Source organism: Thamnophis elegans, chromosome 2, assembly GCF_009769535.1.
Source record: "Thamnophis elegans isolate rThaEle1 chromosome 2, rThaEle1.pri, whole genome shotgun sequence".
In the NCBI taxonomy this organism is placed as follows: domain Eukaryota; kingdom Metazoa; phylum Chordata; class Lepidosauria; order Squamata; family Colubridae; genus Thamnophis; species Thamnophis elegans.
The window spans coordinates 55901909-55920539 of NC_045542.1; the positions used below are offsets into that span (position 1 = coordinate 55901909).

General features: G+C 39.0%; 1 protein-coding gene across 1 annotated transcript in view; it reads right to left on the bottom strand.

The window, feature by feature from the left end:
• The window catches only part of CYGB (cytoglobin), a 65364-nt gene that overhangs the window by 29126 nt on the left and 17607 nt on the right, over positions 1 to 18631 (bottom strand). The window contains exons 2-3 of the mRNA XM_032208628.1: positions 10553 to 10784; positions 5417 to 5548 (exon numbers count right to left, since the gene is read on the bottom strand). Coding sequence (XP_032064519.1) covers positions 5417 to 5548; positions 10553 to 10784 — 364 coding nt within the window. The remainder of the gene's footprint in view (positions 1 to 5416; positions 5549 to 10552; positions 10785 to 18631) is intronic.

Genomic DNA, 18631 nt, shown 5'->3' on the forward strand with positions numbered 1-18631 from the left:
ATGGTCATGTGGTCAGCATGACTAAATACCGAAAGTGCACGGAGCACTGTTACTTTCCCATCAAAGGTGGTCCCTATTTTTCTACTTGCATTTTTTACATGCTTTCGAACTGTTAGGTTGGCAGAAGCTGGGACAAGTAACGGGAGCTCACTTCGTTATGGGGCACTAGGGATTCGAACCGCTGAACTGCCGACCTTCTGATCAACAAGCTCAGTGTCTTAGCCACTGAGCCACGGCATCCCTTAAATTGAGGTTACTGCTCAGGAAAAAGAAGAAAAGGAGGAGAGGAAGAGGAGAATGACAGGCTGCCTATTAACATGCAACTGGGAGTCCAGATCCACTCTCTTAAATAATTTCTTGATAGTATATTCTGAACATGTGCTGAAATCAAAATTTCAGGCAAATCCACATTTTAATGGCTTGTCATGTGGTCGGGTGTCACTTATTTCAGAATGTCTACTGATATGAAATCTCATTACTGCAGCATTTAAAATTGCCAAAGAAACGTGGTCCTATGCATGCAAATTGCATGGTATTAAGGATTCCCAAATCAAGGTTTTAATACTGACAAGAGGGAAGTTCAAAAGTAATATTAGAATGTATACTCTTTCATAGAAAGAATAGTGGAAGCTTGAAACCAACTTCCAGCTGAGATAGAGGGTTAATCATCAGTCATTGAGTCATGCTTGGGACAAATACATGTTGATTATCTGACAAAAAAATAAAAAAAATAATATATAGAAATAATAATTAAAATTAATTAATTAATTAAAAAGAAAACAACCCCTCCCCCCAAACTTAAAGGGCAGACTCAATGGGTCATTAAGTCATTTTCTGCCATCAGTTTTCTATGTTTCTAATTCTAATATAGTTTACTTAGGCTGACTGTATTGACTTGATTCAATTCCATTTGTGTGTTTGCAGCCTTTCCTACTTCTTTTCTATATTACCTTCTTCAAATAAATTCTTTTTTTAAAATATATTTAGAGTTTTGGCTTCATTGGTCTAATAAGAGATAATCTTACCCACATGCAAAGTTGCACAGCTATCAGTTGCATTTCAGAATGGACACAACGGTGTGCCAAGTATTGTAATTCTAGGTTTGGGGTAAGAAAAATTCAAAGGTATTCTCTCTCCGCCCCCACAGTTTCTCTGTAGGTGGGCTGAAGGGAGACATCTGATTTAAAAAAGCTAAGAACTCCCCAGCTGAACACAGTCAAGGAGAATCAGGACGTTCACCCTGACTGCCGTCATCTTGTCAGAAGTATTTTTCACTGGAGAATCCTTGTGACAAAAAGAAAATGTATGTGTGTGTGTGTGAGAACTGCTGGAGGAAGGTTTGCATTATTTTCCATCCTAATCCGTGAGAGCTCCCATCTGAATTCTGAGTCAGGTTTTTTTTTTTTTTTTTGCTCATGCTCTGTTCCTGAACATAATCCTCAGCTTCTTCTGATATTTTAAAGCATACGGCCATTCAATTTCCATGCCTTTCTTCATGATCAGTCATTTTAATTTAAAAATAAACAGAGAAATGTAATTTTTTTTTAATTGGTCTGATGGCACACACAAATACATTGAAGGCAACCTTCTGTCTCTTCTTGCTTGAACTGGGAGAGGCGAAATATAAATTGAAAAACAGTCTTGATAATTACTGTTTGAAATCAGTGTGTGTGTGAGTGTCTGTGTGTGTGTATGTGTGTGTGTGTAAATGTATGTTCAGTGGTGTTAGGAATTTCTGACTGTCTGATTCAAAGGGTAGTATGTAGTTCCATTTATTTTAGACATACATTTCATTCTACCCTGAAGTAAACACCCAATTTTAATTGAAAATTCTTCAGCTGGCTAAAATATTTTATGAACTTAGCCTGGACTTTTAATGTGTTTATCATACTAAGAATACAAAGTTCTTCCCCCTGCCAACCTTTATCTCTCAAACTGAGGAATGTTGTATTAACCCACCCTATGTTATATAAATTGCTTCTTTCATTTTCTCATAGCAAAAGCTGCAGCTTGTCCCAACCATCCTAATGTTACCTGGAATATTAGATTTCATTATTAGCATTTTAAGAGTCTAGGCATCTTTTTTAACTTCAAGAAAACATAATTTTTTTTCTCCTTAGCTAAGGCCATTTCTTTTGGTATGGGAGAACTTCTCTTTTCAGCACTAACGAATAGGGAGCATATTCTGAAAATCCCTGAATACACTTGCAAGTCTTAAGAAAGATGCAAACCCAGTTGGGAAAGAGTAAAACAATTATAGTATACATTTGCCAGGTGTAGAATGTTATCTAGAATTGATGTTTTCTATTGTTCAACTCTCACATGTCTTTATTGCTTGATTACTTACTTTCTGATGTATCACATATACCAAATATATGTATCATTTGTTTCTGTACCTTATAAAAAGAATGCCTTTTGCTTTGAATTATTAGGTAATTTATATTTTTGGGTAGACAGAGAAGCCCCTTTGCAAGGGTAAAAAGTGTATCTCTCCAATTCCACATCTGTTAAGTATTAAGCCCCATTTTATGACCTTTCTTACCACAGTTGCTAAGTGAGTCACTGCAGTTGTTAAATTACCGTATTTTTCAGAGTATAAGATGCACCGGAGTATAAGATGCACCGGAGTATAACATGCACCGGAGTATAAGATGCACCAAGGTTTTGAAGAAGAGGCAAATTTTTTTAAAAAAGGTTTTGCATTCTGCAAATCTCCCCAAAATGGCCCATTTTTCAGAAAAATGTGCCCCCTTTTTTCAAATATAAAGGGCATGAATAGCCCTTAGGAGGCTTGTAGAGTGCTTCGGGGGGGGGGGGGAATAAGCAAAATAATGGCAATTTTTCATGAAAATGGGCCCATTTTGTGCCAAAAAAGGGACATGGATAGCCTTTAGGAGGCTTATAGAGTGCTCCTGGGGGCTGGGGGGGGGCAAAATTGAGCAAAAAACCCGGGCCTTTTCTTGCTCATTTCTGCCCTCCCCAGCCCCCAGGAGCTCTCTGAAACCTCCTACAAGCTATGCACAGCCATTTTTGTGAAGGGGGTGGGGTTTCGGGAGGCCCAAAATGCTGTATTCAATGTATAAGACACACCCAGATTTTCAGTCACTTTTTTGAGGGGAAAAGGTGCGTCTTATACTCCAAAAAACAGTACTAACACAGTTGTTAAGTGAATCCAGTTTTCCCATGACTTTGTCTGTCAGAAAGTTATAAAAGATGATCACATAACCCCTGGACACTGCAACAGTCATAAATATGAGTCATTTCCCAGGGGCATGAATTTTGATCATGTGACCATGAGGATGATGGTCATCAGTGTGAAAAACAGGCATAGGTCATTTTTTTCAGTGCTGTTGTAACTTTGAACGGTCACTAAATGAACTGTTGTAAGTCGAAGGCTACCTATATCATTCTCAATAGGGTAAAACTATTACATCTCTTCATTTTAATGTCAGGCTGGAGATGAGTAAAACAGAATCCAAATGGACAAACTATCAATAGTATTGAGTGAAAGAGTCCTTCCTTCCAATTCTAAGTACCCGTGTTTCCCCGAAAATAAGACCAGGTCTTATATTAATTGTTGTTCCTAAAGACACATTTTCCAGTTAGATCTTATACTAAATGCATCTGTCTGGCTGACAATCTTAACTGGGTTATTTTTGGGGGAGGGGGGTTAGGGCTTATATTATGAGCAGCTTGAAAAATCATACTGGGGCCTATTTTCCAGTTGGGTCTTATTTTTGGAGAAACACGGTAGAATGGAAAAGATGCAGCTGAGCTGAAATCTTGCAGCCAAGTACCCCCATATGTGCTACCTTTTGAAATCCAATCTGAAACACTAGCCACCTTAGTTAGCAGTGATCCTTCCAAGCAGGGGACAGTCTACCTGTACATATAGATAGCAAATTATATCCAGTTAAACCAGATTTTTCAGGAAGAGTCAAACATCACACCATCATTATATCTTCCTTGTTTCCCTTCCAGTTACTGCTTTCCGTGTGTGCCACTTTAAAGACTGAAGTGCCTACCATGTGCTGATTCATTGTGGAGGCAGCACTGCCTTTGGGAGGCCATCCAAAACCTTGGCAGATTCCTTTCTGCAGCAGCCTAGCTGACTAATTCTTTGTTCTGTCTAACCCAGTATGAATCAATACTGGAAGGGGAATCCCAGTGCACTCATCTAATATCTCTGAAAATAGGCCAAAACTGACATGCTTTGCCACCTAAGTAGATCACTGAGGTGAATCACAGCTTTCAAAAACTGTAAACGAATCAGCATCCGTGAAGGAATAAAAATATAACTGAGTTTGGAGAGAGATGAAGTGGGATGATTCAGTGGGCAGAAATCACCTGATTTCTTATTATTTATAATCTGGGGGGATTTAATTTTGAGCTAGGGATTGCTCTAAGAAAGATATTCTTAGATATTGCTCTAAACTATTTTATAATTCCACTAAGTATGAATTGAATTTCCTGGGCTGTAGAAATACTGCAGACGAGTCATGTGCATGGTAGTGAAAATTGCCAGCCTGATAAGACATCATGCCCATCCATCAGTGGAAGATTTGTAGAATTACACTTTTTTCTTGATGGGTTGAGAATTAAATACCTCTATTAACATCAAGCTGAAATAACTATATCTGAAATAAATTCATTCTGAAAGCTATTACCATAAACTAATAGCTTTTAGAATGGTAACTGGCTTCTGTTGAAGCAAATAAAGACTCTTGCAATACTTTAAAAGAAAATATTTATTGCATCATTTGTGGATCATTGTCCACTCTACCTGATGAAAAGGACTCAGATCTACAAAGGCTTATACAATTACCAATTACTGTTAAAGATGCTACAAGATTCTTAACAAGATCCATATAGCATGTCTTCACACATCCTAGCACTACATTATTAGCAAACCTGGTAATTCTAAAAGTCACCACTGAATGCATTTCATCTTCTTTATGCTGGCTTTCCATTCCAACATGATTACTAATGCTAATACAGTACAGCAGGGGGTCCCCAATGCCCAGGCCATGCTCACAGCAGGCCATGGAAGCAGTGTGCGTGTGAGTGCATGAAGCCCCATTTGTGTGAGCGGCAGGTGCACATTCCTGCTGCTGGCACAAATGGAGCTGCATGTGTTCACCCACCACTCATACGGAGCCATCTCCTCCTCCCCCTGCCCGTCCGCAAAGCCAAAAAGATTGGGGATTGCTGCAGTACAGACAATTGCCTATCGCTCTAAAAGGCCAAGCACTGGACTTCTTCTTAAATACCTACAGAGCTGTGTCTATGAGCCTATTGCAAGTAGAGTGAAGGGGTGACGGGTCATGAGAATCAGGGTGAAATTGTGCAGGAATCCCAAGCCTGCCCTGCCACATTACACTCCCATTATTGAGTTTGGAAAGTGCATCCAGCCCACCTCCTTGTATGCAGCCGTCACATGAGTATAGATGAGGCTCCTCATCTTGGCCCAGGCTCTCTGAACCTCTGGAACACTGAACTCATTGGTGTATTGCTCTGTAAGCACTTCCAGCAGGACGCCAGTCAGAATCTGGGAGAAGAACGAAGATGAAAAGTTAGGAGAACAGAATTTCTCAGCCTCCTCCGTAGTTTCAAAACAAGGCATGACCATTAGCACCCCCTTTTAAAACTGCTATCACTTCAGCTGTTTGCTGTCATAATGGGACTTTATTCTTAGTTGCTGTACAATACCCAGTAGATGAAGGTGATTAATAATGACATAAAAGCAGCCTTCCTTAATATTGGGCTTCCCTGGGATTATAGACTATAGCTGTTTCATTCCTTGGCAGGATGTTTTGGTCTAAAGGGAGTACCTAAATAATTTTAGGCTTTGGATATAAGGGTCTTAATTTCCTGATGTTTCCTAATCATCTTAGATGACTAGGTTATTTCAATTCAGGGGCATGAAACTAGTCGTTCTCCTTTACTTCATAGCCATTTTATGTTTCACAATTGCTTGTCCTTGATGCTCTGAGCATGTGTAGTAAGACTATGCACCCTTTGAAAATGACACTTCAGACATTCAAGCTTGAGCACAGCACATTTCTGCTATTCAATAAGGCAGACTGATTAAAACACACACACACACACACAGAGATAAATATGATTAAAAAGTTGCAACTCTTTTATGAGTTACTCATTTTAATTATTCCGTGCTTATAATGTGAAAAAATAATCATTTAGGCATATTAAAGTTGGGCTTGTTTATTATTTTCCTCATCACCTGACTGGTCCTTTGTGGCCATTTCAGCAGCCTGTGGGACTCTGAATTTCATCCCCAAGGCTGCACCACAGCTAGCATTGAGGGAACTGTAAAGCAGACTATTTGAATGGTAACATAATTCCAAAATCAAATCAACAGAACAAAATCTGGGATAAAATTAGATGATCAAATACTTAATAAAAGCAAGGGAATTAGAAAAGTGTTTACTTGATATTAGAAAAACATCACTCTATGTGCTATGAGAATTCCGCAAGTAGGAGCCCCAAAAGCTATCTATCCTCAACACATAATGTTATTAAGAAAACAACCCCTTTAGTCATAAAGAGTCATGGGACAACTCATCTAGAAGCAGATCCCCCCCCCACCAGTAGCTACCTGAAGATTAAGTATTTGCATTCAAACTGGACGGAGACTGCAAACTGCACAAGTGATGGGTGTTCCAATTACTAGTTCTAATTAGTACTTTAGCAGCTGCATTTTGTGCTAACCCCTTGAACTGAAAAATGATTTGGCAAGTGCTTCAGACTTCATGTGAGTGCAGTATTTCATCTTACTTTGCTATCTATGAAAACAGCTTTTCTCAGGCTTCTTCACAAGCTTAAGAAAATACGCCTTTCTTTAACGAATCAAAAGGAATCTGACTCCTAAGCAATGGGCTCATAAAGAAGCCTGAAAAAAACAACGGGTGTGTTTAAATAAATGGCAGAGAAGTGTTGCATACACACTGTGTCTAAAGCAATTCTGAATTGCTGTCAAAATATGCACAACCTGCCACCTGCTACTTCTGGTTTGTCTTCAGAGATAGTTCACTTGTGGTTCACTACAGCAATCCTGGTTGAAGATTCCTATTGCATGAATAACTCTAACTAAAGTATTTCTATCCAGGAGAGGCTGCAAGTCATTCCCCAGTTTGCTATAGATTACATGTAATAGAACCTCAGCATAAAAGAGATGAAAAAAAATATTTGAGAACATTCATAACATAGCTTACAGCTGATGCCGCCAGCTTCATGTTTGTGTCTGAAAGTCTAATTAGGAATTTCAAACATCACAGTCATAAAAAGGCATCAATCTTGTCAGAATAGTGGGCAGATCTGATATTTTAAAACTATATTCTTTATTCATTGCAAAAGGTTGAGAACTGTTTCATCTTTTTTCAGTTTACCTTTTAACTTTTTTCTGGGTAGGGACACACTTTAGAAAAACAAACAAACCAAAATCTGGACTTTAGCCACCACCTCAGTGCTAAAAAAGTAACCAGTAACAGTTTTAAAATGAAAAGAAAATGCTTTGTGCCATGCCAGCTAAGCTTATTGGTTTGGTTTGGTTTTTTAAAAAAATCACCACAGGTAATTCCCGGGTTAAGGGAATCGATCAACGGCCCCTATTGTTTCCAAACGAGGCCCGAACTACAAATCTTGCAGCACCACGGCAGTTCTTTGCTCTTGCCGACCAAAATGGACCCGGGGGCTGGATTCAGAGGCTCCATTTTGGTGTGCAATGGGCTGGGGGATGCCTGCAGAGGGCCAAATGGAGGCTCTGAAAGCTGGATCTGGCCCCTGGAGGCTCCATTTTGGCCTGCAACCAGGCCGAGGGAGGCTCACGGAGGGGCAAACAGAACTGCAGAGGGGCGCATGAGGCTGGAGAGAAGACTGCTTGCTAGATCTTCACAAGGTAATTGACTCAGTGCAGCAGGTTGGGGGAGAAGCTATTTGGGGAGCATGAGGTATTTCAGTGGGTCAGGGAGGCATTGGGTAGTCTTAGGCAGGTGACTTGTTCGATCAGTAGGCCCCTCATGGCCTTCCCCACCCTGAAATACCTCATCTGTACTTAACGAGTCTTGCATTTGATTAGCAAATGCGTGGTTGCAAGGAGGGAGTGATCGGATTCAAGGTACGAGATTCACTCCCATGAATCCTTGGGCTATGAATGGAATGGGCAGGCTGCATTACACTTGTAACTCAAGGACTACCTGTATAACAGTTTATATACTTTAAATCAACAGGGCAGATCAGAACAGGCTACTTTATATTTGATTGTCATCTGATATTCTGGAATGTGTTCTGCCAATCTTCTTTCTGTCTGTTCTACACTGTGACTGCTGTAATCTTTAGTGTCTAAACTGGGAAACTGTAGATATTTTAGATCAAGCCAAATCCAAAAAATGCTAGGGAATTCCTGCAAAGTTGGCATTCTGACAAATCAGCCATCAGCAGACACATAGAGATAAGACCTGTTTATACACCGCTTTTAAAAAGATACAACCAAAAGTCAAGGAAAGGAAGAAACAGCCTCAGAGCACCCAATATCTAGGATTAGTAGGAAGCAGCACCAGATAAACATGAATGAAACAATACCAAAATCAAGGCACCATTAAAGAAGAAACCATACCACAACCAAGCTGCTAAACATATATAAAAAACCAACAACATTGCACTAATGATGTTAGCGAAATAATAGAATGTCTGAAGAAAAACAACCAAGCTCAGTGTATGCATGTATTCTTTTGGGGCCAAATTACCATTAGGACAATGCATTTACAAGGGTTTGTGCCCAACATTTAATGTTTTTGGTCATTAGGTACATATCATGCATTTCTCTATGATAAATCAATATCAAACCTTTTCGATACTGAACTTTCTAAAAAAAAGTATGGTATGTGAATCATAATGATTAACAAGGTATTACCTGTCCTGCAATATAGTTACAATTTTTAGAATTCTTAGTGGAACTGGAGAACCATTTCAGTCAAGTCAGGTTCTTGGTATGGTTACGTCTGATTCAAGGGGAAATGTTATGTGCAGCGGCTTTTAATGTGTCTTGACAGATTGTAGGACAACATTTTTATTTGAATCACCTCTCTTATCACCAGATCCTACTGCAGTGTAACTTATTACCCATTGTGATTCTCCATCAAGTGTACAGGCAAATTCAAAACACTGAAATAATTTTTGCAATACTAATTAGCCTATTTCAGTTCTTCATAATTATTGAAGGGCATGGGGTTTAAGTAGGAAGCTGTATAAACTATCAACTATCAAAATTATGATGTATCCAAATTTGTGGGTAATTCATTTGGTACTCTTTGCTCTGTAGTGCACCTTCTCTCTGTTTTGGGCACACTTTGAACTACATTCATTTTTATTTATGAGAACTAGTGAGTGACATAAATTTTTTGTCTATACTGAAGGACAATCATGGTATCATCCATCGGTCATCAACTAGAATCAGTCATCAACTAGAACCAATGAGAGATCTAGAGTTCAAAATCAATAGAAACAGAACTGCAGTAAGGTGAAGTTACTCCAAGTGCTCTATTTACAACGAAGTCAATAGCTTAGATCATGGATATCAAACTTGCTGTGTCACATTGCAGTCATGTGACGTTTCACAATGTTTTTCCCATTCGTGGAGCTGGGGTAGGTGTAGCCTGTGCATGCATCTCACCAGTTTGACACCCCTGTCTTAGATCAAAGAGCACGAACAAATAAGGGCTCATTGGCTTGAGATTCTTTAGCAGAAAGAATATAGTTCCCTAGAACTGACAGAGGAAATCAATCCTGGAAAAAGACACAAAATAATAATCTCTAGAGAGCGGCATATATAACTGCAGTATTTTCCATTAAAGTAAAAGTCCTCTGAAGGATGGAAAGACACTCTAGTCTTCTCAATCTAAAAATGACAATCTGAGTAACCTTTCAAATAGCCCTTAACCCACTATTTCTTTTAAAAAAGTGTTTTTGGAAAACAGCAATTAATTCAAGTCTGAATTTGCTGCCTCCCTGAAGAGTGAATAATGGAAAAAATGTATATGTATTTGTTGGTCTTTGCCCTTTCCTTATAAGTACTCTTAGGTTATTGCAAACAAACTCAACTCAATCCTCATGCTAAAATAAATAGGAATGATTGTAATCAGAAGATTTTAATATACACATTTAATTGTTCATTGGGTCTTACAAGTAAACAGAATACTGATGATCACACAACAAAATGATGTGTAAATTCTGTTATAAGAATTAGATCAGGAGTGTCAAACTGGTGGCCCACGGGCTGGATGCGTCGTGCACAGGCCACGCCCACCCCAGCTCCGTGAATGGGAAAAACACCACGTAATGGCAAAGTGGTGCCTCAAGTTTGACACCCATGAGTTAGATGGAGATTCTACATCACTTTAATATTTTGAGATAAAATTTATCTCAATAAATTGGGAATTGCAAGGACCTACTAGCCAGTCAATATTACTGTTTTATGTCAACTTTGTTTGGTTTGGGATTTTCTTATCAATGTTCAAGGACATGATTTTGCCCTTACCTTAAAGTAGACAGGGTCAACTTTGTGCTTGACAGCATGTGCCTTGCCCACCAGAGCTAGCACAGAGGAGACCTTTTCCGAATCGTATATGTTCTCCACCACACTATTAATAGCCCCCATGACCCTCCTGGCATGTTTACGCAGCTGCAGGCTCCTTTCCATCTCTAATGGATCTTCCATGTGCTTGAATTGGCTGAAGTACTGCTTGGCAGATGGGAAGTTGACAAAAAATCTGTACAATACCAAAAAGAGAAGAGTGCCGAATTAGTTTGGAAAACAATATGTCACAATGTGTTTTGGGGTGGGTGGGGAGGAGAGAGTAGTGGACGTGAAATCTTTGAAATAAGGATTTCAAGAGGGAGACCCGGACACCGTTTTTCATGACATCATTAGGGCAGCTTCTACTACAATGTTAGTTTTCAGATGAATTGTAATCATGCCAGCAGAAAAGTCCATTGTTTTAAAAGAATTTTGGGGAAGCTGTTTAGCTTCATTGAGCTATTTAGCTATTTAGCCCTGGTTCGAATCTCAGAATGGTATGGCTAGCTAATGAGAGCTAAATCACTTGAAATAGATCTATATTAGTCTCTATATTATTTCATTGTTGGTAAAACATAAACTTAACACAAATATTGGGGGTTTATGTACTAATTGCATTCATATTCTGCTTCCCCCACCCAAGAAACTCAAACTGTTGGGTGGGTGACATTTTTATCCTTCCCAACAATTCTGGAGAGAGAGGATAAGGACTACAGTTACCTAGAGTACTTCATTGCTGAAATTTTGGGAAAAGATTATCATGATGTGAATGAATCAGAATTTCAGTCAAGCTCTCCCCTCTTACTCGCAAATGCATCTTGTCCTCAGAAAGGTTCAAAAGCCTTGAACTATGTGGCATAGAATGGCAGCCTGAGGTATATTTGCCATGGCTTTGAGAGTTGCTTCCTGATGCTTGCACAGTTTGCTCTTCAAGCAAATTCCTAGTTGGACAATTTCACTCCAGAGACAGGTGGGGGGAAACAAAATGACCTGGCTGTTTTTGATCCTGACTGTTTCCTCCACCCACACACCATCACAGTGCAGTCGACTCTTTTGGTTCCACTTGATTAGGTTGTTCCCACTTGGCCGGTCTCACACAAGAGGTTGTCAGGGAAGCCGTGTGAAGAAGCAAAAGGAATAACCGTATCTCTTGCTGCCTTCCCTTAGACATCTGGGATTCATCAGCCTGCCTAAAATAAGTTCTGAAGTGTGAAGAGTGCATGGAAAGCAACAGGATGGGAAAGATGAGAGACAGAGGGCGGGGGGGGGGGGCAGGGAAGGGGAGGATTAAGTGCTTTATTTTGCCTTTTAAATATTCTTCCATTTTCTTTCTGATCCAGTCCAAATGCCTGTCTCTCCAGTCGATTTTGATAGAAGGAAGGTTGCTTCCCTCAAGGAGAAGAAGCAACTTGGAATTAAGGAGAAACTTCCTGACAGTGAGGTCACTTAACCAGTGGAACAGTTTGCCTTCAGAAGTTGTGGGTGCTTCATTACTAGAGGCTTTCAAGAGACTGGACAGTCACTCGTCTGAAATGGTATAGACCTACAGGGTGTCCTGCTTCAGCAGAGAGTTGGACTAGAAGACCTCCAAGGTCACTTCCAGCTCTATTCTGATTGAAATGTATGCCAAGGCTGCTTGGCACACTAAGTCTCACTTAGTTTCTCTGCAAAAGTCTCAGGTACAGGCCTGTCCAATGCTTATTTCTGCCAGCAACAATAGATTCTGCCTAATTTTTTTTCCCCAGGGTCAAAAAGCAGCTATCTGATAGATGGTCCCAAAGCAGCCTGCCCATTTCTGGAAAAAGAGGTAGCCAAGCAAGTGAGACAAAGTGGATGCCAGATTGATATCTTAGTAGAATAACTGTTGTGTTATAAAAGAGGAAAGAAGGCAGATCAGGAGTCAAAGCCAAAGGATTGTTGCTAATATCTTAATTAGGATGAGCCAAAAATGGCAGAAAAAAATATAAAATCTTTGGAAAAGCTTTACAAGCAAGATGTTGTAAAAAGCAAGCTGCTTAGATTAATTTATTCCTCACTAGAGATACAGAATTCAGCTGGGTTAAGAAATTGCAAAAGTAACTTTGCAACCTATCCTTGCATTTCTGACCTTTGCAGATCTGTAAAGCAAAGGAAAGCTGCACAGGGCCATCTTAACAGCATTATGGGCTTCATTTGTTCCTTGTCTGGTGCCTTATTGGCTGGTGTTAATTTTTTTTACAAAGAAGGCAGAGGGCACAGTGAAAGAAGCTGAGAACCAAGTCAAATGACCCCTAATTTGACTTAGCATTGTTTTATAGAATGTTGTCCCTCCCTCCCAAAAGTACCCATATTGTTTAGAGTATAAGACGCACCAAGATTTTGAAGAGGTAAATAAATAAAAAAAAGGTTTTGCACTCTGCAGACCTCCCAAACGCTCTGCACGCCTCATTTTTTTGTGAAAAACAGGGCATACATAGCCTTTAGGAGGTCTGCAAAGTGCTCCTGGGGGCTGGTGGGAGTAAAAAATGAGGAAAAAACAGCCCATTTTTCGCTCTTTTTTGCCCTCCCCAGCTCCCAAGAGCACTGAAGGCTACACTCATCCATTTTTGTGAAGGGGTCATGGTTTTGGGAGGCCAAAAATGCTGTATTCAGTGTATAAGATGCACCCAGATTTTCACTCTCTTTTAGGGGGGAAAAGGTGCATCTTATACGCCACAAAATATGGTAATATAAAACTAAATAAGTTATGTGGAGCTATTGCTATCTGCTTTTTAAATCAGAAAGAAAGGAGCTCAGCACATATTGATTGTGAGGAATGCATACAGATACATAAAAGTGCATAAACTTGGGAGTTGCAACAACATTTTGCAGTTCTGTATTGAACAATTTAGATTCTAATGCTCCATTACGTTTTTCCTGTCCCACCTCCAGCCCATTTCTTCAGTGGCCTTGCCTCCTATCCTGTCCACTAGGGCTACTTTTCACTCGCCATCCTCCTTAAAATATTTTTGAGGTTTTCACTTTTAAGAGGCCTTTCTTCTAATGCATTTATATTTCTGCAAAGAAAGAGGTATGCTTTCTGACATTCCCTCCTAAGTATGAAGTGTGGTATTTTGACTATACAAGCAAGTGCACTCAAAGCCTGGCTGTCTGAATTAAGGTCTGACAAAGCTCCTTCAAAATACATTCTGCAGGTGTGATTTATTAATCTGCTCCATGTTTTGCTTCCCATGGATTTCAGCTATGTTTGCTACAAACCTCCAAGAATCATTACAAATGAGTGGTAACGGAATACATGCAATTGATTAATTAACCCTCAGCCTTTGAATAATAGCTGGGAGTGAGGATCAAACTGTAACTATCTTTCAGCTTGGCTTACACATGGATTTCCCCATGGGGGAAAAAAATGATTACATCAAGATGGGAAAAAAACAATTGTGTGAATTCAAAGCTTGGCAATAAAAACAACAAATATTATTGTATGTTACCAGAAAGCTTTGTATACCTAACACATGCTATTGCTCAACATGGACAAATAAAATTGATAAAAGGCAGCTGTCAAAGTATGAATTCTATGGAACTGCTTATCTTATGAATTCCTTTTAAGTATCTTCTGTTGTCTTTTGAGACAGACGGCTGATAAATGTGTACAAGATGTCATTTGAAAAAGGTCTCTTTTCCCTTGGCCTTTTGAGGACACACGTTTTGTTTCTGAGATTATAATCCTATAATTAAAGAGTGCAATTCTATGGTAAATGGATGGGTCTATGACAATTGGCCATGGCCAACTCGCCACAGCAATCTACACACAGCCAACTTGCCACAGTCAACTTGGTGCAGCCAACTCGCCATGGGACAACTCACTGTGGCACAAGAGTTACACTAATATCAAAGAAATGTTGGGAAAGGATCATTAGAGAAAGGATGCAAACGGAGGGACAGAATGAATTGTGAATGACAAAAATTAAAAAAAATTCAAATTTATTTTAAATAATAAAATTGAATTGTTAAATTGTCCCATGGTGAATTGACCATGGTTAGTTGGCCACAGTGAGTTGGCTATGGCAAGCTGTCCCAATCCGCTCCTGAAGGATATCTCAGGGCTGATAGAAATTTTGATAGTTGCTTCTCTGACAGTGAAGAATTCTGACCCTAGTGACAGAATTCTGGCACAGTTTTAGAGAAATCTAGTTTAGTAGCCAATGTGACCTCCTGCAATCTGTTCTTTTGAAGCTCTCTAACATCAAAGAGGCAAAAGGAGATGACCGTGGTCAATGATCAGGTCTTCAGACTTATTGCCTAAATATTAAATGCAACTTCTCTCTCATTCCTGGCCAGCTGCTAACAAGATGTTTTTTTAAAAAAAATATTAACTTGAAATATTTTTATATTCTTTGAAAGATGAACAGTTTTTCCACTGTCTTACAGAATAAAGAATAATAATAACAATAATAAATATTTTTTTAAATGATGTTAGCTAATGATAAAGAGATTTGTAGATTTGTAGATTTATTGAACATTTATAGGCCGCCCTTTTCCCTGAGGGGACTCAGGGCGGCTTACAACAATGGGGGAAGGGAGTGCAAGACAAGACATAAAAGAAAAACGTGAGTAAAAAAATTAACCATAAAACACAACATTCACTCAACATTTGGGCGGGGTGAGAGTAAATCCTATCCCCAGGCCTGACGGGATAGCCAGATCTTGAGGGCTGTGCGGAAGGCCTGGACTGTGGTGAGGGTACGGATCTCCATGGGGAGGTTGTTCCATAGCGTCGGAGCTGCAACTGAGAAGGCTCTCCTCCGCGTAGTCGCCAGTCGGCACTGACTGGCGGATGGAATTCGGAGGAGGCCTACCCTGTGCGATCTGATGGGAGATATTTCATTTGTTCATTACTTATTTACAGTACTCTCTTATTCCTTATCTATTGCTTTTGTACCAATAAGGCATTCAAGGCTGTAAAATAAATGAAACCAATTCTATCGGATTTCTTTGTTAAATGTAGTTCACAGAAAAAATATTCCTTATCTCCTTTTTGGTCCTATTGGCAATGATTAATGTTTCCTTAAAAGTTAAAGGCCTTCCTGAATCAAAAATATGAGTGGGCTCAAAATTGGAGAGTACTTCTAAATCCAATTCGCTTCTTAAGAACTGTGAGTGGGGCAAACAAAATATTATTCTGTTCATGAATTTTGTTAATTTGTTTCAGGATCCAAGTTATTATTATTTGGATGTATCTATTGGGAAATCCAGACTAAAAAAAAAATAGAACCCAAGATAAGAACTGTGCTGTTGGAGCAGGATGTATTGCTAAAGAAAGATATCATAAATTTATGGGTTGTTGTGTCCTCCCTTAACAGCAGAATTTGAGAAATGATTGTATTCAAAGGAAAGATTTCTAGGAGGGCTGAGAATATGTTTTCAGTTTGTATGTTTTTGAAATATGAAATCTCTTCAGTATGCTGGAAAAGTGATCTATATATTTATTATCCTTGTAATCTTTCCAATATTACTTATGAAATATATTTGCCATGTGAGATTCGTGGTTCTCTCTGAGCTTGGTGGTCTTCATGCAGACATTTCATTATCAAACTAGTTAACATAATCAGGGTTAGGAGGGGTGGGGTTTTGTCTTATTTTTGTATACTGGTAGTTTGCCCTTTCAGTGTTGGTGGGTGTGTTCTTGGTGGTTCATTAATACGTTTGCCAATCTGATAAGATAATTTAGAATGGAACCTAGTAAATCTGGAGTTTGGAGCAAATGGAGCAAATTTTAATCCATGAACACCTTGAAACAAGAATCTTTAACCACAAATAAGAGCCAAAGGCACATCTGTATCAGTGGTGGGATTCATTTTTTTTACTACCGGTTCTGTGGGCGTGGCTTGGTGGGTGTGGCAGGGGTAGGATACTGTAAAATCCCCATTTCCTTCCGATCAGCTGGGACTCAGGAGGCAGATAATAGAAGGGGGTGGGGCCAGTCAGAGGTGGTACTTACCAGTTCTCCGAACTACTCAAAATTTCTGCTACAGGTTCTCCAGAATTGGTCAGAACCTGATGAATAACCACCTCTGGTTTATATGCATATTATACTAAAGCCATTGTGTATAAAATTAAGCCCTTTGTAGTATCCTCATTCTCTCTGTGTATGTGTATGTTGTTGATGGTCCTTCAAGTCAATTATCATTCTTGATGCCTACATGGACAAATCTCCTTTTGACAACATTTTTAGAAATAATTTGCCAATATTTTATTCCAAGGCCAGAGGGAAAAAATAACCACTGGTTCAAAACCCAGTTGGCTTCTTGCCAAAGGGAACACTTATTTTGACACAATGACATCAAGATAAATGGGATAATAAGAATCAATAAAATTACATTGTTTTGAAGTAGTTGAGGAGAAAACCTTATTTCAAATGAGGAAAGAGTTGTTTTTCATTTGTTTGCTTGTTTGTTAATAAAGAAGGGTCTCTGTTTCCACAGTTATGTCAATTAAGAGGGAACAGGAGAATTTTCCTATGAGGTCAAAATATTATCCACAACTATCCTGCCGTGGTCGAACCTTATGCAATTGTTGGCTTTTATAATGAAAAGAAAATAATTTTCCTCATAAATGACTAATGGCCTGAGAACAACACATGGCTCCAACTATTCAGTAACTGTGATGCTTAGTATTTTATTTAAATGTGCACAGTGGATACCGTCCAGCATAATAACAAATAAATTTCTCAGAAAATACAAATGCCACTTAGTTTGTATTAATGGAACGCTGCTGGATTGTGTCTGTTCTTTAAATAAATAATGTAAAACTCCACAATTACAGAATTGTAGAACAGCTACTATTTTTATTACCAGCAACAGTTCTAACTTCTGATCAGGAAAATAAGTAAAGGAAGCTTCAGGGACGATATAACTTGACAGGAGCTATTTGAAATTTAATCATTTAATCATGCCCTTTTATACATGCGTGTGACATCATGACACATTATAAAAATGTGGAACCTGCATTGCATTGATGTGAAGCTTTATCATCTGCCTCCCCTCCGCACCTGCCCCACAGATGTCACTATACTCCAATGAAGCAGAAATGATGGATGATAATATAAGTTGTAGCACAACATGTGGCTTTTCATTTTGGAGTTCTTTCCCATTTTCCACTGCCTCATTGACTAGTTGGCTGATTTTTAATTCTATCCATGACAGAAAAGTTTGGTTGGAAGGCAAGTAAAAATTCTCAGTCTCTAGAGTTATATAAAGGAGGAAAACAGTTAATATGTTTAGATCTGATGCTCATTTTCTAAGCCATAGTTTAATTTGATAGTCTGGACTGGATCATACTCCCTAACATGATGCAACAAGTATACCAAAAATGGGGAAATGTTGGTTTTCTAATGTTTGATTATCAGAACTGTAATGATATGGTTTTCAGTAATGAGTAACTGATAAATAAATCACAGTGAAACTTCTTAGTTAGGTGTCTGAACAAACCAAAGATTAACATTGCATTGTAAGTGACAGTAGAAATCCAGCTGACTAGGCAACCGATTGTAAATACTGTGGTTAATATTATTGTCCCAGAAAAAGACATCTTAGGTTCTTTGGGTTAAATCTCTAGCCAATTTTGTGGAGCAATAGACTAATATTGAGAAAACCCATTGATTTTTGGAAGCTAGTGAAAGCTAAACACATAGCATCTCTTGTTTTGCCATGTAATCTGTTGACAAGATCTATAGCTCTGTTATCTTGCTGACAAATTACAATACATATTACTCTTATTTGATCTACTAGACACGCAGAAGAAAATGCTATAAATTCTCTCTTTCCTTTCATTGCTTCCTCCTCCTCCTCCTCCTCCTCCTCCTTCTCCTCCTCCTCTCCTCCTTCTCCTCCCTACATTCTTATGCCAGTCTCCAAATGGTAGAGAAAACATGGACAATCTAGCAACAGAAAGACTGCTGTTCCATTTTTGTCAGAGCACTAAGCCCTTGTTCTTGACCTTATGTAGGCAACCGCTTTTCCTTTCCGTAATTCTGTTATCTTGATTTTAGCAGCCCTGCTTTGA